General features: G+C 39.0%; 1 protein-coding gene across 2 annotated transcripts; it reads right to left on the bottom strand.

The window, feature by feature from the left end:
* Positions 1-3,933: 3,933 nt before the first annotated feature.
* si:ch211-225b11.1 (uncharacterized protein LOC561694 homolog) lies at positions 3,934-22,864 on the bottom strand. 2 transcript variants are annotated; one of them, XM_051421711.1, is made up of 13 exons: positions 22,255-22,864; positions 19,729-19,863; positions 15,218-15,428; positions 14,818-14,950; positions 14,207-14,341; positions 12,870-12,973; positions 11,731-11,855; positions 9,667-9,779; positions 8,540-8,680; positions 8,327-8,426; positions 7,279-7,379; positions 6,999-7,166; positions 3,934-6,376 (listed from the first exon to the last, which is right to left on the bottom strand). In XM_051421711.1, exons 1-13 carry the CDS (start codon positions 22,472-22,474, stop codon positions 6,263-6,265), a joined length of 1,800 nt encoding a protein of 599 aa, XP_051277671.1. In that variant the 5' UTR covers positions 22,475-22,864; the 3' UTR covers positions 3,934-6,262. The 2 variants fall into 2 exon arrangements, with proteins under 2 accessions (XP_051277671.1, XP_051277672.1); XM_051421712.1 differs by lacking the exon at positions 22,255-22,864 and adding an exon at positions 17,682-17,801 and having other exon boundaries at positions 19,729-19,854.
* Between the last annotated feature and the right edge of the window lie 513 nt (positions 22,865-23,377).

The following is a 23,377-nucleotide window of genomic DNA, read 5'->3' as shown; positions in this document are numbered from 1 at the left end:
CCCAAAAGGGATATCACAAAGCAATGTTCATATTAAATATTTCATATCTAAAATACATGTTCACAATTCAGTGAAATCTTGCTGATCTAGTTAGTGTGCAGGTATAATGTGGTGACTGTTTAGACTCAGCAGAAAACGTTGGATAGTGACAATAAAGGAGCAATAAAAAAGCGATATGAACGCACCGTCTTCTCTGTTGCTTGAAAAGAAACTGGACTCTCCATAAACATATGACAGCAGTTCATTTTTGGGAGAAAGGCCAACTAATGCCTTGAGCTGTGGCCTCATTACCAGCAGGAGGTGAGCTCTGTTTAGGAGCAGACTGGTTATGTATGCACATCCCAAACAGTCTGAAAGAAAGCTCAAAAAAATCCTCATTAAACAAAGGCAACTGGTGCAGCAGGGGCACACTGTAGCATCCGAGCCTCAAAAGCTCTTATCTGCATATGAATAGTTGGCAAGATATACTCATTAGCATTTTAATGAGTTCAAATGGAAAACATAAATAAACAAATATGCTTATTCAGACATACTGGACAAATCCTGTATGCATAAATAAAAAGACTGCCATGTTAAACCTTTGAATAGGCTGAGTATATGACAGAGGCTGAATTTATTTCAAAGCCAGTGGGATTTAAGTTACCAGCAGTTTACATCCTTATCCTCTGCAATGTATACAAACCTTTGAACCTTTGTTTTACATGTTCCTTCTATGCCGATTGTGTTGCCTGCCCTGTCTGCAGACTGTGCAGCTAAATGCACATCAAATAAACCACAAAAGAGAGCAAGTCGTTAATGAGCATTGCAGTAGAGAGATTTGTTCTGAGATTTGTTTCTGCGGAGTGAAAACGTGCCTTGAAGTCAAGGAAACTAGATGATAGTGTAAACATGCATCTGAGAAATTAAATAATACAATACTGCACAAAAACAGAGTAGTGTGTTGACCAGTGAATCCAGGAACAGATATGATTGTGTATCACATGTTTTTGAAATGTATGTTTTTAATGAAAGAATAATATAGCTGATGCTAAATTAGCTCATGTCAACTGACACCAAGATCGACTGTCGTAGATATCTGATCTGTGGTGCTGATTTGACTTGACCTGAAAAAGTTACCACTGAAAAAGTGGTAAGATTACAAAAAGATTAACAATTCTAGGCAGTGCTGTACTTTATGAGAGCTAAAGTATAAAATACATGTCTTTAAAGCTCAAACAAATCACATTAATACACATCTAAATGTACCTGCATGTGTATATTTTGAACACTAAAACTTTAGACACCACAAACTTAATTCTATTAAGATAAAAAATGTTAAAGTTTAATATATATACACACCTACACACGCAAAGGTATTGAAGAGCATCTTACCAGCCACTACAGTACTAAATGTTGTCTTTACTTAATCACCACACCGTCTTTTTTCAGCACTTCAGGGTGTTTTTCAGCACTGAACAGACATTTGTGCAATACAACAATGAAGAACAATAGCATTCAAGCTTCATTAAATACATTTAGGTCTAGTGCATTCATTGATATATATGTTAACTTTGTAGGGTTTTCAGTTAATAATAAAATTGCTTTGCAGCTCGAGATGTTTACCCAACAGAACTGATAACCATCAGGACTTTCAAACTCTGGTGAATGAACCACACACAAACTTACACTGCTGTCACTTCAGCTATAATGTTCTCAAGAGACACATGTTTTTCTAGCTTTAGATATACGTGTGATATCCTCTTCACAAGCATATGTGACCTCAATTAGCTTGAAGAAAGCATGTAGCAGCTGCTGTGGATTCCTCAGATGAAGCACCGAGTGCTGCAGTCGTATCATCAAGATGGAGCCGTTCTGTATGGGGGTGGAGCGGTTAATGATGAGGTTAAAATTCCCCTCTTTGGATGTAGCACTTTATACTATTCCCAGCGTCACACCCAGGACCAGCAGCAGTATGTAATCAACCTTGATCTCTGCTTCTTTCACTTTATCATCTTCGCACACACACACTTTTGCACACTCACTCAAATTAAAACAGATGGCATCCTCTTTTCTTCACACGGTACACTGCAAATAAAAATCATGAACAAGAGAACAAGAGCACTGATAGAGGAACAACAGGGGAGAGGGAGTAAAAGAAACCTTAAATTCTCACAAGGGAGAGAAGATTGTGCCATTTAAAGTTTCTTCACAGCGTGCCAGTTTTTGTGCCTCTTTTTCTAGCACAGTTGTTATTACACACTCATGAGGGTGTATGTGTGTGCACACAGACAAGAGCTGAAACAGATCCAGCACGAGTCTAAGCAGTTGGTTTAACTCTTTGCCTGGCACAGATTAACGTCTTCACACCCCACAACAGGAGTTAGATAGTGACCCATCTCCCCCTTCATTGTCAATTCAGACCCACAAACACTTCCCCTCTGCCATATATAACCATTAATATACTGCCCCTTGGGCTACACTGTCTATGGCTATTGATCAAACAGCGCTCTGAGCGCTAATTTAGTGCCCATGATACATTCTGTCATGAGGGCAGCAGGAAGGGGGTATTGATTAACGTACAGTTCTGCTAAGGGCGATGCTGCAGCACCACTCAACGACAAGGGTCTAATTAACTTCCAAACCTCTTAGATCACTGCATTCAGATTTGTCCTGGCTCTGCTCTCTTTTACACTTTCTGCAGCTTTCTCAGAGCGGGTGTTACTGGTAGAGTTCCCAGTGCCGTCGTCGAAAATATATGTTCTGATGGTGCTGGTGTCGGGGAAATTCTTCCATAATCTGGAGAGGTGCTAGTGTCTGAAGAATTACAAACCAAGTGTGATGAATCAAATTCCTTTACTCATGCAGCATGGAGGGAAGACCACAGCATAGACGTTCCCTCTAGACTAGACGAATTCTTTGCCTTATATACCCAACACATCATTAAACGGGATACCGCTGTTGTCCTAGCTACATTCCTAATCTAATTTACCTGTGTCTGTCAGATGATCCCACCAAGATCACCCTAAAACAGCTGCTGAGGGTTCTAACCAGCCTCAAGCACCCAGTGAGTCTTTACCCCCTGAAAACACCTAAAACACCTGAAGCACCCAGCGAGCCTTGGTTGTAATGTAGCAGCTCTGAGCTGAAGTGGGTGAAGAACTTGAGACTTTTGATGAAGAGGAAGAAACAGTTTGGCAGCAGGTGGCAGAGTGTGAAGGTAAGTCTCCAGGTAAGTGCTTTTCTTCTTCAACTTGATATTGAATTGGGTTTTTTTTTCTCTTTGAAACTAAACTGAGTTGAATTTATTTGAACTGCTTTTGACTGAAATGACTTACATGGATTTGAATTGATCAGAATTTAATCAAACTGAATTCATTTAAATTTGATTAAAGGACCCCGCTCAGGTGAGAATCCTGTTCTTGTTGCTGCACAATGACTCAGGCACAGGTGTGCACATATGGAGTGTGATCGCCTTAGAGAAAAAACAAGAAAAGAAGGGAATAAGTGAGAAAAGAAGAGTACAGAGGAGAGGAGACGTAGTAACTCCTGCCTCAGTTTCCCCTTGCTGAAATATTTTGTGAAGAAACCATTGATCTGCCATAAAATAACTGATTTAATGTATATGTTGCAGTACAGCAGATAAAGCAGTTTGGGTATTGCTGAGTGGAAAAAGTGAAGCAGTTCAGTCATGCAAATATTTCCTCAAGCTCCTCCATTGTATTTTTATTTTTTATTTGCTGCTCTGCTGCCACCCAGTGACTCTTTGAGGTAGTAATCCAGACGACAGTAACATGTATTAGTTATTCACTGATGCCAGAGCAGTGAATAAAGGCTTTTTATGTAATGTTAGACACCACACATCCCAACACAGTAGAAATATGATAAAAAATAGAAACATACAGATATGAAAAATCAACATTTGGTAAAGAGATTTGTAGAATCTTGAAACACAAACATGAAAAAACACGTTTTTAATCTTGAAATAAAAGAAAAAACTGTCTCACTTTACAAATATAGTTCTTTTGTATAAAGTCGGATGCTCACTGTTACAGTGTACATGTGAGAACAATGACAGTGGAATAGCATGAAACAGCATTCAGATTTTAAATGTGCTTATGATATTTTAGGGGATATTTGAGATGAGGGAGGGGTAGTCTTGTTTCATGGAGCAAAGACTCTGCAAACTGCAGCAGCTGACGTCACTGATCAATAAGGCCGAGAGGATCAACTGAAACTAATCAGCGAAATCAGAAGGCGTGGTGTGTGGTTGATATGTCAGCACGTCATGGTACACAGTTTCCCAGCTCCTGTTATTCAATTAACCCAGACTTCGTACATTTCTAAACAAAAAAGCATAATTTAATTAATAGCCCATTACAATTTGCATTTTAGTCCATATTAGAACAGCAAATACTAAAAAGGGTAAACAGGGACCTATTGTGTTCTAAAAGTGCTTTTAAATTGTCCTTGTACATCTGATAAAATTCATGACAAAGTAAAATCATGTAGCTTAAAACAACATATACAATATGACACATCTTAAATAAATGTTTTGGTTGTCTAATTAAACATTAAACATATAAACATATACAAAATTTAAAAAAGAACATGAAAGGCACTTGAGGCAGGTAACATTAAGTTCCATGATACAGAAAAAAGGACAAAGATTAATTATGTTCCTCAACCTACAGGTTAGGAAAACAAATACACAACTGGAGTGATATAATTGTTGAGAAATATCTTATTTAATTGTTCCTTGCATCATTTTAAAATCATATTCAGTTTCAGCGTTTATTGTGCGTGCTATGTATCAGTACTTTAGATAGAAGGCACTCCTAAATGAGGGTTAGTTTGATAAGGTACCAGGCCAATAATGCACTTTTAGTAGGGCACATTTTAGACAATCTGAGGGCATAAAAGTGTGACTTTCCCCGTTTACACATATCTCCTCTGGTCATTTCCAGTTGAGGTAGATTGTCTATATAATATATTAACTCAAAGCTTACAGTTCCAACACTGACTGAACCCTTTTCACCCTGCGTTAGATAGCATTTAGACTTTACAGGATCTGGTTCAAACTAACTCCTCTTGCTCTCAGAGAGGTCAACCATTAAAAAAAACATCACTTAACACTACAGTACAATCTCAAAGTTAAAGCTTGAGTAAAATAAATTATGTTTCCACCATGGTAAACTTTTATAGCCTCCTTTTCTGTTAAGAAGCGTGAGATAAAACAGTCAGTGATTAACTGCAGGTTTTGGGTCAATAGAATATGGGACTCTGAATGGAGAGTTTCCAGATTACCAGATAAGTGTTGCCCTCTTGCAGATCATCTGCCTTCATTAGTCCAATTCCACTTCATAGACTTAGATCAAAGGCACCTTCATAATCTCTAAAACTGAGTTGTCTGCTCCAAGATAGTTTAAAAATAAAGTCAAATGCATTACTATGAAATAAAACAAATTCTTCAGTCTGTAAAGATGAAAAACTCCAAGCGCTGATTTACGTTCATTTGAGTTCAGGACACTTGGGTATAACATTAACCTGCTGCCCTCATCGCATCACTCACTAACCACTATTGTACATGAGGGAAGTGAACATTAGCGAATGTTAAAAAACGGCACAATGCATTATGGGTTGGCCCACAAAGATAACACTGGTTGTGGACAAAGAGGACTGCATGTTCCTGCAGCGATTAGAGGTTTCTGTGAAGTGTTTGATTAAAAGGATTTAGTCTACAGATGTATTAAACAAAAAAGTTAATAAGCTCCTGATTGCCTCTGCCATAGATGAGTAGTAAACTCTTACACCACACAAACTCGCTGACGTCTATCACACATTGCAAGAGAAAACGTCACTGCATACGCCAGACATTTTCACTGATTAATCAACCAAAGGGGGGAATCATTGAAATCTTTGGTTTGGATTGGCACCTGCATAGTAAAGACAGGGCACATGATCACTTTTACCTAACTTATATTAAATTAAATTAAATTGACCTTTAGTTGGTGGACGAAATCTCAGCTTTTCATTATACACTTTGCACAAAGTGAAGGGCGTTTTCATGCAATTACTTTAAATGTGGTACTATAAATGTAGGTTTAAGATACGGCACTCCAGTCCATCCTTTGGTAGAGGAAATATGATACGATTATAATTTTATGATAGAAACGTAAAGAGTATAAATACAGTTGTACATCACCAAACAGCACCCTTATTCAACACCGTATGACAAGGTTTGGTTTGTAACGATGAATAGACATGGCTTTGGCTGTATTCCTGGTCATGCCACTGAACTGATCAAGGTGTCAGACGCCGGGTTGTCTAGGTTTTGTTTCTCTGGCAGGGAATCCTCAGCATCCAGGTCTATTGTGGAGGTCATTGTTGTTTTAAGTCTCTGAGGGTTGGAGAAGACAACATTTTAGAAACAGCTCAGGCACATATACAAAGAGAAAAATGGTACAATTGGTAAAATGGACTACTCGGTAACACCCAGTGGCAAAGTGTTGGTCTGTGGGTCCACCACTTTGGTCGAGACTTAAATATCTCATCAACTATTAGACGATTGGTATGCCATTCAATTCTGGTACAAGACATCTGTGAGAATAATCTCACACCATGGATTAGCATAAATCTTTGTAAAGGCATTCATGGTTTCCGCACTACGTATTCGAATGACATTTGTGAACCCCTGACTTTTCTTCTAGCACCACCATGAAGTTGACATTTCTGTTTATTAGTGAAATGAATGAAACAACTATTGGATGTATTGTCATGAAATCTGGTACACATTCAGGTCCCCTTCAGGATGAATTTACTGTATACCTGCACAACATGACATTCAGCCTATTCAACTATATATATAATATAGTTTTATTACCTTTTCTATATGTGTACTATGAAAGGACTGCAAACATTTCATTATGCAACCTTGTGTAAATACATTTACCACAACTAAGATGGTAAACTTTATACCTGCTAAACACAGTTACTCGTCTAAATATGTGTCTTGCACTCACCTCAAGAAATGAGCCTTTGTTGTTATACATCTCTTGAATTGCTCCAAGTGGGATCCACACTATAGAGACCAGTGAGACACCCCAACCCACCCATTCAGCCCACAATGGGTATTTGTACTTCCCATAGTGAGCAGGAGTGTACTGGGCAATGCTGGAGATCAGTATAATCTATGTAGGGAAAAGGATAGCGTTAAAACTACATCAAACGACCATCATTATTCAAATTATTGTACTGAGCAATACTAGAAGCTGTGGTGATTTTATTTAGTTTAAACCTCACCAGCACCAACATAGGACAGAGCAGCAGCCAACAGAGACGAAAGTAGATGTTTGGGGTTTTTCCTTGCATCCTCTCAATCATTAAAGAGATTCTTGGGACACCTGATGGAAAAAGACAGGACAACCAGGATTGGAAGGGTTACTTTAAAAATGTAATCAGTAACCTAATAAAGAATATTAATTAACCCTACCTCAACATAAAAAATATGCAAATAAAGACACAAAAACAGAAATATGTAGAAGATGACTTTTACTATTCTATAAGACAACAGAACGAGGATTTTTAATATAAAAAATGTGTATTCAGAGTATTTTTTGATAAAAGATTGCTTTTTAATGAAGCCTGTGGACCATTTTCACAGCTGGAAGGAACAACTTGTACTGTATTGTGCTGTTGTTCCCCTTTTTTTTGCTTTAAAGACAAAATAATGGTGAAATTCCAACCAAGGGAAGCATTTCTTCACTAGAGACCAGAGTGGCCCAGCCCACAACATGTCATAGCCCCTAGTTACATGGCAGAGCTCTGAACTCCCTACGCTTACAATCATATTCTGAGATCCTTAAGCCTGTCCTTGTTAGCTGTTCCTAGGTCTTGGCTGGTGACTAAGGGCGACCGGGCTTTTTGTCATGGCCCCTAGGCTCTGGAACTCCCTGCCCGAGGAGATTAGGCCCATAGGCACATGACCTTTGTTGTTTGTTTGTTTTTATCCTCATTTATTTGGCCAAGTACTTGTGAAGTGATGTAATGTGTGTGCACTGTGCGAGGTAGCACTGTTTACTATTGTTAAATGTATTTTATGTATTAGTATTCCTGCTACTAAATTTTACTAAATGCTGTAATCTGTAAACTGTAATCTAATTACATCTTTTTTTTCTCTAACTAACATGCAGTTACCTTTTTTATTGTTATCTTATTACGTAACTCCATTATATGTAATCCATATCGTTATATGTGGATATGCCAGGTTTAGTGTAATAACTGTCCCGCCACAGAAAATCCTGGTGGCTGAAGCATTTACCACAAACAGGACATCTACGTCTGAGCTTACCAAAGATCCAGCAGACAGCTACAACTTCAAAAAAAGCCAGAAACACGAGCGAAACCACAGCGGTGTAGTGATCCATCAGCTGAAACACATAGATACCTCCCTGTGCAGGAAGGAGAAGAGAGAGAGGGGAAGAGAAAACCCACAATTGCTTAATAATAACACATCTTCCAGTAAGTTTCACTGAGTCAAAGGTCTTGCTGTTACATAATTTACCTTTGTAACATGAGGAAGCCCGAGGATAAAGCAAACAATGCACACTGCCAGAGTCAGCAGCTCCTCTCTCTTCAGGAAACGCAGAACTACGGGGCCGAACTCATCTTTTATGAACGTTATGGCGACCTCCACTGTAGCGAACTGTGGCACAAAGAAAACACGGACTGTGTTTATGACAGTGATCCAATTTGCAGAATAAACAGTGGTTCCCTCTTGACTTGTTATGACTTTGAGACATTTTTGTATCTTTTGTTTGTGGTATGAGGCTGTGCAAAGAGCTGCGTAAACATAACTGCAAAGACGGATGTTAAAACATATATTGGTTGTCAGACAACACCCACATGGAAACAGCATATTTAGCCATATTATGATATGAATGTTAAGTATAGGACAGCAGATTTTCACTGACTAATGACAAAATACCTGCAAAACTAATGACAGTCTTGTTAGTTATGATTAGCAAATGTTTGCATGCTAAAAGGCTAAACAGTGAACACAGTTAACATATACCATTATCAGCACATTAGTATATTATGTTAGCATTTAGCTCAAAGCACCACTGTGCAGAAGTAGGCTACAGGCTAACACAAGTGTTAGTATGCCTGTGGATTGTTAGCAAAAAGGAAGTGAATGAGTTCAGTCCCTTAAACTCACCTCGATTATACAACAACTTACTTGTACCTTGGCCATTTTAAATACATTAGAGACAGGAAGAGGTGAGAAAATATTAGCTATTTGAGTAATTATCACCTCAGATGTTTTTTTTTATGAAATAAAAGGGATGCAAAGTAGTTTATTGTACCTGTAAAAATACAGGGAAAAACCATTAAAGTCACAATACTTGTACATTTATACTAGCTAGAGGCAGTTAGGGTTAGCTGCATTGTATGTGTAATCATTTCCATGTCCGCGGCCAAAAGATGGACACAGTTAGGTAAACAGTTACAGAGACACAGTCAGCTTGAATGGGCACTCAAGGAATCTTCTAGTTGAGCAATGAAACATCCGCTTTGCCCCTATTTCAAATGTGCAGTGCCCCAGCGCAGTGCTTCCCTCCTCCTCCTCCTCCTCCTCCTCCTCCTCCTCCTCCGTCACACTATGTTTATGGGAGTGTTAGAGATGTTTACCTGGCTGTCCAGGCCCAGACACAGCAGCATAAAGAAGAACAGAGGGGCCCACAGCTGATAGAATGGCATTGTGGAGAGGACTTCAGGGTACACAACAAACACCAAACCAGGACCTGAAACATAATACAGTAAATGTGTCGTTAGTTCTATAAGATGCAAATGTAGACAAATTCAGCTGGCAAAAATTGCACATAAACAAATGAGATATTGTGTGTTTATTAGTGAGCTTTAGAGCTCAGTAGAGGGTAGCGCCAGGACAGTTCCCCTGTTGCTGTGGGTTTTAGCTCAATATTTCCCCAAAAACTATTCCTAACTAAACCTGCTACATCATCAGAAGCTGTAGTTTAAATGGTTAAGCTTACACCTATATCTATTATTGGACACTCCCCTTGCCTCTTTGTCAGACTGCAGCCATATGACCATATAGCCAACCTGTCCTCGCAGGAGCCCCCCATTGGCTAATATGTGTTGATGATTTACCTATTTGATTTCTTTCCCTTTTTCATACCTTCCCCATTTGAATGCCATGTGAGTAACACAATAACAGACCTGCATTGTTTTGTTGTTAGCTTTACTAGTTACTGGTTGACCTATCTGAGATATGTTAAGACCAGCTCATTTGGCTCAGTGAGAGGTGTTAAAGAGCACCCTTGGATACAATTTCATGGACAATGTGAATGAATGAGTTAAAGATACTGGGGGAAGCTGGACTACAGGATGGTCTTACCTTGTAAATAATAGAATAAGAGTATAGAGAGAATTTCATCTGTGTATAGTCTTTACAAGCCAGCTTCAAATAATTTATTACAGAATACCCATAAACTCAATTAACCTGTTTCTACTGCGTTTGACATTTAAATGTAATGAAGTGGCATTGCTGTAATGTGATTGTATGGCTCAAAATAAGGCAGAAAATACACCATTGACAGTATATAAATAGTGAATAGAGCCTTTGTGTCAAAGCCAATTCAGAAGTGTCATAAAATTGCATTCTTTCTAATGGCCAGCAGGAGGCAGCTCCATGTGAAAAAAAAACTAGGGCCCAATAGCATTGAGCCTTATGGGGAAATGAACCTACTTTTCACTTGATTTACTAGCTCAGTAAACACTTTCATAATGAATGCACTGCACTCACTGGCTGCATAAAACTCCACAAACCAATGGGTGCCATCACAGTAGGTTCACTTTGTACACACTCATAGTTTCCATTACGCCTTTAAAAAAAACAATGAAGAACATTTTAATCAGGGAGAAGAGTTTGATTAGAGTTGGCTGGGATACAGTGTCTTGGTGGTTAGAAAATTCTTATCTGACCCAGTGCCTGAACACAGAAGGTCTCTGTGTTGACTAAAAGCGGCTGCAAGGAACAGCACACAAGCAGACAATAAAGTTGTGCTCATGTTGCTGCTACGTATGGCTATAATTTACAACAGCTACTTAAAAGGGTACTCCAGCTATTTAGTATTGCCCTGAAATACACAAGAGACATATAATAGTCTCTGGTATGGGCTGAGCCCCAAAAAAACTGGATTCTACAATCCCCATGTCTTTCATTAGATGCGGCCAGCCTCCTAAAGGACCACTGCTCGTAAACCCTACAGTTTGTAATGATGTTTTAAACTTTCAGTGCTTGCCTTTCAAACTTTACAAAGTTTCTCCAGAGCCACACAAGACAGCAGTTTTTATTCCTAATAGTACTCCTCATGGTGAGTAAGTTGAACTTGGTGGATAAAATCAGTACCTCTTTAGGAAATTCTACATTTCCACTATTTATCCCTGAGTGACCTGGACATCTTAGATATTCAATGCAAACGTGCACATCTTGAAATCTGTGTCTTGTTTTTCCATGGAAAGAAGGAAAAAAAGGCTCCCAGGAGGATGAAAACAAAAACAAGCTCTTACAGCTAACAGCCGAGGTTGGGATATATTTGTATGTCCATCTGTAGCACTCTGACGTCATTTAATACATCACATCATGTCCCTGATTCTTTCTTCTTGTTTAGGCCCTCAAAATAAAACAGAGCAATGAGAGTGTGGTGTGGACTTTCCAGGCTTGATGCTTACCATCTGTAGCTATGTTGTCCACTGGGAGGTTGTGTACATGAGCCATGTAGCCAATAGCCGAGAAGATCACAAAGCCAGCCAGGATGCTTGTGAATGAGTTGGTAAATGATACAATCAAAACATCCCTGGGAAAGGAGGAGGACAAAATAATATAGTTAGTATAATAAGTTCAAGAAACTCAGGGAAACAAGGGTACTAGACTGCATTCTTTGGCCAGCAGGGGGCAGCTCCATGGGCTGCAAAAATTATATAATAGGCCAATATCTTCGGACAATATCGGCCTAATCAAGACAGCTGTTTTCAGTGTTTCTATTTAAAAATTGGAAATGAAAGTAAAAAGTGTCTGTGGCAGGTAAAAAATGTAGGACAGTTGAGGGTTTCTGATCTATTTTATGCATCCCACAGAGAAGCTGAGGCCTCCATTGATGCATATCTACTGTATTGTACACCCCTAATCTCTTCTTGTTCTAAATGAAACTAGTGATTCTTAATTTCCTATCAAGCGTTCTCTGTTTCTCCCTGGTCGGCTATGTTGATGGTAGTGAGTCCAGCAGATTCACTGCAGGATGGGAGTAACCTTTCCAGAGAGCAGCTGAAGCGTACGACCACAGTAAACACAGCAAATTTAGAAAGAGAAGACCAAAAATTGGAGCTTCTTCCATAAACAGTTTGTCCACTTTGTTCCTCTGCTGTTGAACAAAACAGCCATACAGAAGCTCCTTTTACAACACAGACGACTGAGAGCACTGTTACAGCACTTTGTCAAGACTATAGTGGATGATCTTGGAGTCATTTGTGGTAAAGAGTAAATATAAATATATATATATTTTTAGGCAAGTGAATCAGTTGTATTTTTGGATATGATGTTTCTCTTATATATAGGGAGGGAGAGGGAAAACTGATAAGATAGTATTCCCATTTGTTGTTCATCTTGTTACTGAATGATTATTAATACTATTAGCATGTTTGGGTTGTGCAGTTTAATATCAGCGAGTCCCATAAATATTCATAATACACACAGAAAACACATTATAATTCACTATTGTACCTGCATCTACATTATTTCATTAGGGCATATTTTGCTGGACAGTCACAAACATAGCACAGCTTTTTCAAACAGAGAACATCACATCATTTACCTGAGGATGTTGTTGTTGAACTTGTTGTAACTAGCCATCGAAATCATGGAGCCAAATGCTATTCCAATGGAGTTAAACACCTGGGCAGCTGCATGAACCCAAACCTGTGATGGAGAGGAAGGAGAGCATGAGGACTGACTTCAGCACAGCTTGAAACTGAGAGTTGCTAGTTCTCTGAAGGATGTCAGGCCGGTGTGATGAATCAAGTCACATTACAAACAGCATGGATTTTCTCTCCAGACTTTCGAAATGATCTATCTTATATACCACACACCATCAGTTTTTTACTCTAAATAACTCCAAGAAGTAAAACAGCTTCCGCTAAACTTTGAATAGTCTTGGTTAATTGACATCAGAGATTTCTGTATTTGTGTTTCTGAATTCTTCTCACAGGATTTAGCAATATTTGAATGTGACGATCAAATCTGATTAAAACTACACCCAAGCTGTTTTTGAGTGTGTTAATGTTCTTGTTCAGTGCACAGGATCACTGATGTTCACATTTACAGCACTAAACCTAAGTTGGGCTATTGTCAACTCAGTAAGTATTCAGCTTACTTGTTTTTGTGCTAGTGACAGGTATAAAAAAAGACCCATCTGTAGTTGGAGCAGAGTTTTCTGGGAGAGCTGAAGTGCTTGCTTTGGATTTTATTTAACATCAGAGGGAAACTATCACTCAGGTTTAGCTTTCTGTCCTTAAATTTTATTCTGGCAGCTCTTCCTAAAATGTTCAAAGCCAAATGTTTCACTTTCTAGGGGTGTCCTTCAACCTAAGCGGTTTATTGAGTTCATTGTTGCAATGACCTCCTCCCTTTCCCTTTAGCAGTTCTGGCTTTAGTTTAAGCTTAAGCAAACACAAGACAAATGCCTGTTCTCCATAAGGAGGCTTCATTTTAAGAATTTGCATTCACTTCCTTACTCTCTGACATATGAAAAGGTAAATATAAGTTTCATACCATTTATCAAACTCTACTGTATAATAATTACCAACATGTAACCAAGCAGGAATCTCAGTGGCTGGCAAATGAAGCCAAACATACATGCTAAAAGCTGCAGTTCCTCCAACGGCCACTTGTGGCTGGCTACAGAAGTGAGTATTTTTCCATAAGGCCCCATATTAAAATGCTCAACTTTACAGCATAAGTGAACATGTTTCAGCCCTCCTCAGCTCCACTTGCGCTCTATGTGTAGGCATTAGGCTTCGCAGCGGTTCTTTAGAAACCTATGAGTGACGTCACAGAGACTATGGAGTCCATTTTTAATTATACAGTTTATGCATGTAACTCTTATGTTGTAGTCTACTTTTTGATGGTGCTCATTCATTAACAGAGTCTCACCTTCACTTCAAACAGTTTGCTCCAGACAGGCGTCACAAAGTAGAGGATACCATTCTTGGCTCCAGGCAGCTGCACATTATTAATGAGCAGGGCAAACAGGATGAAGTACGGAAACACAGCGGTGAAATACACAACCTATGACACAAACAATGAAAAATAGAAACGGATCAAGTTTCAAGTTGATCTCTGTGGCGGGTTTTCAGTGACACCAGTGAGAATGATTTGTGGTTTGCTAAAATATCTCAGCCAAGCCCAAACAAGGTTATTTTTTTATCAAAATTGACAGTTGATGAATTACAAGTATATTACTTCTCTGTCTCATTTTATCATGTCCTGAATCTGAGTTGGCTGAGCAAACATATTTGTTTTGTATCTGAAGCTTGTCTTGTTTGTTTTAATATATTTCCATCTGCTTCCCGAGTGTGTAACAAAAAAAGTATCCCACGATCTTATTATTTTAAACGCCACTTTGAGAAAAGAAAATACTTATACAGACTATATACTGTATTCCTTTTGAATCCCTGAATTACAAATATTCAAAAATCAGAGGAAGTAACATTTTCTAACAACGAACAGTGAAATTAAACATGACATCTTGCCATTATTCTGACCTTGCCAGTAGATTTGACTCCTTTGAATATGCATAAATACACGATGACCCAGGAAATGAAGAGATAACCAAAGAGTTCCCAGCGAAGGCCACCGGCTTCTTCAATGCCACTGGTTTTCTCCAGAAGCCTGTGACTGGAAAGTGCAAAAATACAAATGAGTGATTCTCATTAATGTAAAAGCCCCTGTATTTCTATATAACATCAGATATCCATGACTAAATTAGCAACAGTTTAGGTTTTCAGCTAATCTGCTCCATCAGGGCTGTGTGGGTGAGGTTCGATCAGTCAGTTTTGATTTACATTTTGCTACATGTACAGACATTTTCCATGTGATATAACCAAAAACAGCAATAAATAACGACACAGCACATTTCTGCAGTTGAAAACGAACTATTCTCACTCAAAGAACTGTTGGCTGGCTGACTGGAGGTGTGTGTTGTTCCCGGGGAAACCGCTGGAACAGTTGCCGACGGCATTCCAGGTGTTGTTGCAGGACGTCCAGGGGAGGACCGCCTTGAATGAGTTGAACAGGTAGAAAAGTGCCCAGCTCATGAGCACATTGTAGTACGTGGAGAACACAAAGGAGATAACGACTGTGGCCAGACCAACACCTGCAGAGTGACACGTAGGGGAAGAGGACACGAAGTGAGAGACAGCCCTGCAGACATTAAACCATCTGTGGGGAAGAAGTGTACTTTTTTTAAAAACTGTTAAACTTTAAATCACTCACTCTCATCTTATTCTTTGCAGGGAAGGGTAAATTATTTGAGCCCGGGATTATAATTATGGGTATAGCCTACGTCTTGCATAAAGATAGACAACAGAGAAGAGCCAGTATCATCTAAACTCTGGTCAGTGGTGGCCAAGGTGAAGTCAAGCAAAACTCGGCAACACATAAAAGGCATTCCCGGAGCAATGGATTAGAAATTCCACTGTGTCATTTGGTCTGTGGATATAACAGGCTCTTGACCAACTGAACAAAGGTGAGATCAAAGTCTTCCAACAGATTAAACAGATCAATTATTCAGTCTTTTAACACCTGTGGTTCTAAGCTGGGTTATCATATTTCAGGTTGGGGTGTATATGCCTGTGTATATGTGTGTTTCTAGTTTTCTCACCTGTTGCTGAGCAATGACTCAGCAAAAGAGCTTAACCACTACAGCAGGTTAGAGGTTCATTATTTTGCTCAAGGTCACTTCAGTGGAGTGGATAGGGAGAATCAAACCTAAACATTTTTTTAAATAAGGGAAAGTAACCTCAATATGTTTTCCCTGATAAGAACTGAATTTGAAGTTTGTTTTGTCTGTATAAACTGTAATTTCTGGAAAAACAGCACTACTTTTTGCTCTATCTGACACAACAAAAAGAACTTAAATATTGCTATCAGAATATAAAATAACAGTTCAACATTTTAGGAAATACGCGTATCCACTGAGAGTTAAATGAGTAGATTGATACCCGATCTCATTTATACAGTAAATATGTTAGCTAAGCACAAAGACTGGAAACAGATGCTCTGTCCAAAAGGTAACAAAATCCAACTACCAGCCATTGTTTGTTTCATCTGTGCACAAAGGGAAATGTAAAAAAAAGACACCTTTTATGAGGGTTTATGTGCCCAACTATTTCTATTCTATTTACGAACCAGATTTCCTGGGGTCGGTTGCACCAACTGGTCTCAGCCTGGTCTTTACCAAGTAGGCAAGCTAACTGTTTCCTTTGTTTCCAGTCTTTATGCTAAGCTAAGCTAACTGGCTTTATGCTCCAGCTACATATTTACCATACTAGTGTAAGAGGGACAAATCTTAAGACATTTTTCCAACTTAAGCCAATCACTTAATCTAAAATGTGGTCATACAAATCATTAAATCACTTGACGTTTTTTTCATAATTAAACTAAAAGAATGTGTTAATTGTGACAGAATTTGACATCAAACTTGGGTGGCAGCTGGAGTGGCCCGGCACATTTTACCACCCCTGTGCTTCGACTCCTGCAGAGGGGCATCATTCTTCTCAAATAACTCTTGGCAAGAAAGCGAATTAGCTCATTTCCAAAGATGTCAAACTATTCCTTTTTCTATTACTATTCCCAATCCTTTGCATCATGTTATCACTGGCGACTTTGTGATTTTTATCATTTCAGAGGAACAAAACCACGTGGCTCCCTGTTCTTCAGCAGTATATAAAAACTTTGCTTCCTGAAAAAATTTTTGTACTCGACTGGAATGCCATGCTCCACTGGATCGTGTGTCATTATCTGGTAAAATGGAAGGACAGGCGACTGAAAAACTGCTGTGTCATCATAATGACAGAACCAAAGGAAACCCTCTCTGAGCTCAAGGATCAGCTAGAACCACTGTATATGATTCACACTAAGCGCTCCTTTCTTTGTGATTGCCTGTTTGCCTCTCTCCCTCCACATATCTAGCTCACATGGTTGACCGCTTCACCGGTACACTGGACACACCCCGATGTGGAAGTAATGCGTCGATTTAAACTGTCAAAAACATTACAGTCTGCTGAACTGAAAAACAAGGCAGACCAGTTAAAGATTGAGTTAATCGGTTAGAGCCATCCTCTTCTATCTCTTCTTTATTAGTTCATCCCCCTGTCATACCTCACCTGTCCACTAGACGCCTTCACTGAGACAAATGAGACAATCAACAAGTCCTTAATTTAACAATTAAAAGTATACATTTCTATGCTGTAATTAAGCATGCTGCAGTAAATTTAACATGAGCATTTTCGTTGATTTGGGATAGATATTTGTGGGAATCTAAATCACGGATCACAGGTACATCACAGCAAACTGCACTGAGTTGCACAGGGAAATCATTTAAAAGAACATACAGAGAAAAAACTACCTGCTTTTGGACCTTGTTTAGCACAGAGCATTAACCAGGAAGAAATGAGCGATAAATCAAGTGAAGGACCCATACGTTTTGACCGGGTAGATAATCTCTGTCTTTAAGGAGATAAGAAAACTATGGAGAAAAATCTTAAGTTAGAACAGGACAGGCAGCATTTTCATTTCACACCCATGAGTAATTATTGTTGATGGCTGGGCTCTTGTTTGATTTGAACAGTTTGATGAGCTGCCAGTGCTCTCTCAGTCCACACATTGCAGTTCATTCACACATCTGATTTATAGTTATAGAAAATACTTTCTGGTGTGTGTCATTGTTTTTAAAAAGCACTTTAAGTTTTTAACCAAACAACTTGTTCTACTGAGCCACACGATTTGTCCGATGTTTACAATTTGTTTTAAGAATCAAAGCAGACTGTGAGAGCACATTCAGTCCCACATCTTTGACTTATTATCAATCACTGGTATCAAATTTAAGGATATTCACGTCATGGTTCAGCTGATTTCATGATTTCTTTCCGGATGGTATAAATGTTATGTTCATTCAATTTTGGAGAATGTATAATTAAAATGATTAAGATTAAGAAGTCAAATAAGAAAGTGATTGAAAAGTCCACTTAACAAGTTCTCATCCATCAACATGTGAAAACAATCCATTTATCAGACAGAAACGGGCAGATTTAATTTAAAAAAGGCAACAGAAAGCACTTCAATGTGCAGCACAGACAGTCTTCTAAACTGAATATTGTTTCGATAAAAAATAAAAAATAGTTTAAGCTGGTTTTGGATCCAGATCTGCGTCAAATATACTGAGACAGACAAACAGCGTGTCATTAGAAAACTGTATAAAATACATTATTATGTTATTATTAAGTGGGGAGGAGGACTAGTTTGCTTGGTTGGACCTCTTTTTCAGTATGTCAATCTGACGATACATCACCACAGGTTTTACGAGCAAGACAGGATCAGATTTCATTGTCTTCCTCCCTCACAGACGAATGCACTGTACTCTGTACTTTGATACAATGTACATACAGTATTGTATACAGTATTTGATTTGTCCTTACGCACCTGCAAGTCAGCACACGTGTCACGTTTCCGGTTCTTTGTTCTGACAACCACGTGTCAAGGAAGAGCAAATACATGCTATTTTTTTTGTAACAGTGACTAGAGATACACATTGTGTTTATCTCAGAAAATTTGCAGTTTATCATTAAGCAAACATGACTGCGAGTACCATTTAGGTACAAAACAGTCTACTTTATTGCTTCATTTCTACTGACTCACTCCCTAACAGACTATTATTGACAGCTAATGTAGCTACTGCCATTATCTATTGTGTTTTAATCTTTTATTGTCACTTTTTGTTACAAATGTTAAATACATAAACATGTGTCATCCTCTCATTAAACGACCTGGATGAATTGATAGGACCACATTCTTTATACCAATACTCCTCTCCAGGAAGAGTCTAGTTCAAAAAATTTGGAGCTCTTTGTTTACTGTATTGATCAACTGGGATTTCTGGAACTGATGGTTAATAATTAACTCTTTTTGGGGAGGTAATTTGTTCATTGATGAATTGTAGTAACAAATTTATGGTAACTATACAAATAAAGTAATTACTCTCATTCCCTGACATATATTCCAGTCACTGCTCTTTCCTGCTTAAATGAGTAATGACAGAAAGGTCTACTTTCTCTGGCGGAAGTACTTCTGTGAACTCAAATTGTCCTTTTTCTTGTTAAAATAAATAGTTGCACAGACATTCTTCTTTAATCTGAGTATACAAGAGGCTGATGTACCGGTTAGTTTTGTTATTGACACTTTGCATTTGAAAAAAATAAATTAGCAAAACAGTGCACAGCTCCAGGGCATGTGGCAAACTTTGCATACATACTCCAATAATTAAAAAAAACAAACAATGTCCAGACAAAAAAAACATGGCAAGTATCGTCCACAAGAACGTGAAAGGGAAGAATGACTCATCAGATGTTCGTCCTCGTCACACCAGAGGAGCCTTTGGCCAGGAAAAAGTCACTCACCTTTAAACAAGGGACAGATTTTGGCGAAAGCATGCACGGGCCCTAAACGAGAGTACTGCCCAATAGCAAACTCCATGTAGAGCAGGGGAATGCCACACAGGATCACCATGGTGAGATAAGGGATCATGAAGGCACCTGAATCAGAAGAAGAACAGAGAAGAAAGGTGGGTGGAGGATACTATCGATCTCCTCCTCCTAAGAATGTCAAGTATGCGTCATAATGCCTCTGGAGATAATTAAACTGCTGTGTTATTGCTTAGATAAATCATACCTGCTGTACAATAGGTTTCTTGGTTGTTATAAAAGGCTTTATGATTGGTTAGTGCGGTATTAGTGCTTAACAAGTCACTAAGAACTTCTTAAAATCTGGGGGATGGGGCATGTTCTGAGGTCACATGATAAATTCTACATGGCTTAGTGTACACACCACACCTAAAAAAAGAGCTTACGTTCACTTATTGAAAATGAATGCTCAACCGTTGCTATGATGAATCTTGCTGAGTCATTCTGAGTTATAACACAGATGATGTTGTAACATGACAGAGGGGAAAAAGGGATTGACTTGTATCATACGTCTATATAGTGATTAATTATTATGATCATAAACCTACGGATGTCTTTGCTGATTAAAAAGTGCTCCAACAGAATAGTGAGTGAGAACTAGGTTGGCCTTTTCAAACAAAACTAAATGATTTTAGCTCCAGGCACTAACTGTCAGTGTTTGGTATTTAAAGCTGAAGAGAACATTCATTGTAAAAAAAAAAAAAACTGTGGCCACATTTTACATTTCTTTTCCCACGTGGTCTCAGTCTGTATGTGTTAGGTCTATGACAGACTTGGCAACCTCGCCTAACGTTGCCAGATATGTGCTGGTTTGGGGTCCAGCCACCAAAGAAACACCTGAGCAAAGTAAGTGGTTTACAGAATGGATGGATGACTTTAAATTCCATTAATGGTGTGGGACATAAACACTTAATTGACACGTGGGATGCAGTTTCAAAATAAAAAAACACTGATTCGTCTATGCAGTTTCTGTTGTAATAACCCTGGTTATGACTGAGACTATTGTTCTATTTATGTAAATCCTGTACCAGTCACACTGCATGTGACTGCTTATAATGCTCATCCCTAATAATCTTTATACATTTTGAACAGGGCAGTCAGAATAATGGCTATTGGTGAAGAAAAATCATTCGAGTCCAGTTTGTGAGTTTAATAGGGGTGTAACGATTCACCAAATCCACAGTTTGAGCCACGGTTCGGTTCATACCGCGGTTTTCCCCGTTTTATTTGTTATCTTTGAAATCTTACATTACGGAGCGTCAGTGAACGCCTCACTGCAGATGTCACTCGTTAACGTAAGTTTCGGGTTTGGCCAACATGCGGCGCACTTGAAAACTGAATCACGGTTGAGTTTATGAAACGTACTGCTGATGGAGAAAGTCATTAGAGACACACACACGGAGAGAGAGACAGAAAGAGGCGGAGCAAGCGGGCGTGTTTGCCGCGAGTGAGCAGAGGTCCAGGTGTGTGTGCTGTGTGTGTGTGTGTGTGGGGAGAAGAGAAAGGGAGCAGATTAAAGTAGTAAATAAACACTAAAATAAGGTGGAAAATGACCTAGAATAACCTACTGTCAATACAAATACGATATACAGTCCAACAACAGTCCGGGGAGCGAGTGTGTCGCGATTGCGGTCTCGGTTTCGGAACCATTACAGCCCTAGAGTTTAATAAAGCATGCCGGCATCCTGGTGAACTTCCATACACAGAGCAGGTCTGAGTCGGTAAGCGGACCCAGAGCAAATGAAATAAGGTACTTTTATACATAAACCGTATGTTAATGCTGGTGATTGATCAGGCACATTAACACCGGAGTCAGAGGGAAGTAATACAAAAGGTAGTGATCAGGAAAGGCAGGAAAGGTGTGTGTGCGGGTTTGGTAACGGGGGAAGGACATTTAGTAGGCAATATGAAGATCAACGGACCCAAACAGTATTAATACATACTCGTTCTCAAAATGTCCCTTTTTTTGTGTGTCTTTATAAACTTAATGATATATTTTGTAAATATTGTTGGTACACATCACTATTCAGGTACTGTATACAATATACACCCAGTGGTAACTTCATTAAGTACACCTGTACAATAGACAGCAGTTCAATACAACATCTCAGCCATACATTCTACCTTTATGACATTTGTAATATTCAGTTTTTGTAAACACTGTCATCACTAACTAGGCACTCTATGATTATACATGTATATATTTATATATGGGCTTATAGTTGAGTTAACACCTCTATAACAGTGTGGAAAAAGTTGATTTTACAGGCCTGGAGTGGGTATCAGGAAAGTTGTTTTTAGTGGCCACAACCTACGCAAAGTAGAAGTCTGTTTCACTGTAAATACATTTGTAAACAATCTCTATCCAATTCCCCAGTTCAGCCCTGCTTAGGGTTTGATTTCTTTCTTTAAGGGCTATTACAACACTTCTGCAAACATCCTTCCCCTCTGAGACAGCCTTACCTCCGCCACTGCTATAGCAAAGGTAGGGAAACCTCCAGACATTGCCCAGTCCCACCGCGTAGCCCACCGATGCCAGGATGAAATCCAGCCGCCCACTCCATGTGGGTCTCTGCGCCTCGGCTTCCGCACTCCTCTCTGCGATCGCTTTGAAATCTAAGGGTTTCAGAGCATAATCTCTCTCATCAGATGGCATCTTTGAATTGTCGGCCCCGACCTCCATGGTAGTTTATTAGCGGTAAGTGACAATCGGGCGGCGCTACACTGTGTCACACATCCGAAAAATAACAAATCCGGTTGAATTTAGACTGAACCAATTGCATCGATTCCGTTTCGAATAAACTCCGACGAGTTATCCTCAGGTATGAATCTCCTCTGATGATATAATCAGACCGACAATGAAACCACCTGAAGGTCTGTTACTTAACAACGATGAGTTCTTTTTAAAGAGAGCCTATAATAAGCGCCATTAAGGCAGAAAGGATGGCCTAACAGCTCAGTGACCGCCGGTAACATGCAACATGCAGAGCCCACCACGTCTGTTCCCAATTCAGCTAACTCAGTCTTGTGTTATGTGACATAAGTGCAGATGTCTTCCTCCACTCTCCGGCGGCTGCTGCCAAGCCAGCATCACACTGTTAGGTACGCCTCTTTTCAAAATAAAAGCCGAGTTGAACTTCACAATGGAAACAGATGTGTAACGCTGGAGGAAACAAAAATGTGCTGATTTTATACACATATGCGGAAGATAGCTACCAGGTCACTATAACAGACCATATGGCTTTTAGACTTTAATAATGTATTATTATAATTGATAATTGAATAATTTATTAGGCTCTTACTGATAGGTTGGACGCTGCCGCATATGACCTACAATGACAACACAAATTCAATGTTGTTAATGAACTTTAATTTTCTTCCTGTTGGTGTATGGATTATAATGTTACAGTGTTTGATCATGATGTTTTCCTTACGATGTGGACAGTAAAGCCAAAAACCGACCAGCAGGTGTCTCACTGTGTGAACCTCCTTATCAATAGGTTTATACCGTACTGTCAATGGTTTGTACTCTCAGTAAATAGAAATGTTTGTATGTTTACAGCTATACAGAAAAGGACAGATACAG

The sequence above is a fragment of the Dicentrarchus labrax genome, unplaced genomic scaffold (genome assembly GCF_905237075.1).
Source record: "Dicentrarchus labrax unplaced genomic scaffold, dlabrax2021, whole genome shotgun sequence".
In the NCBI taxonomy this organism is placed as follows: domain Eukaryota; kingdom Metazoa; phylum Chordata; class Actinopteri; family Moronidae; genus Dicentrarchus; species Dicentrarchus labrax.
Note: the sequence above shows the minus strand (reverse complement) of the source record. Positions and strands in the feature narration are given on the sequence as shown.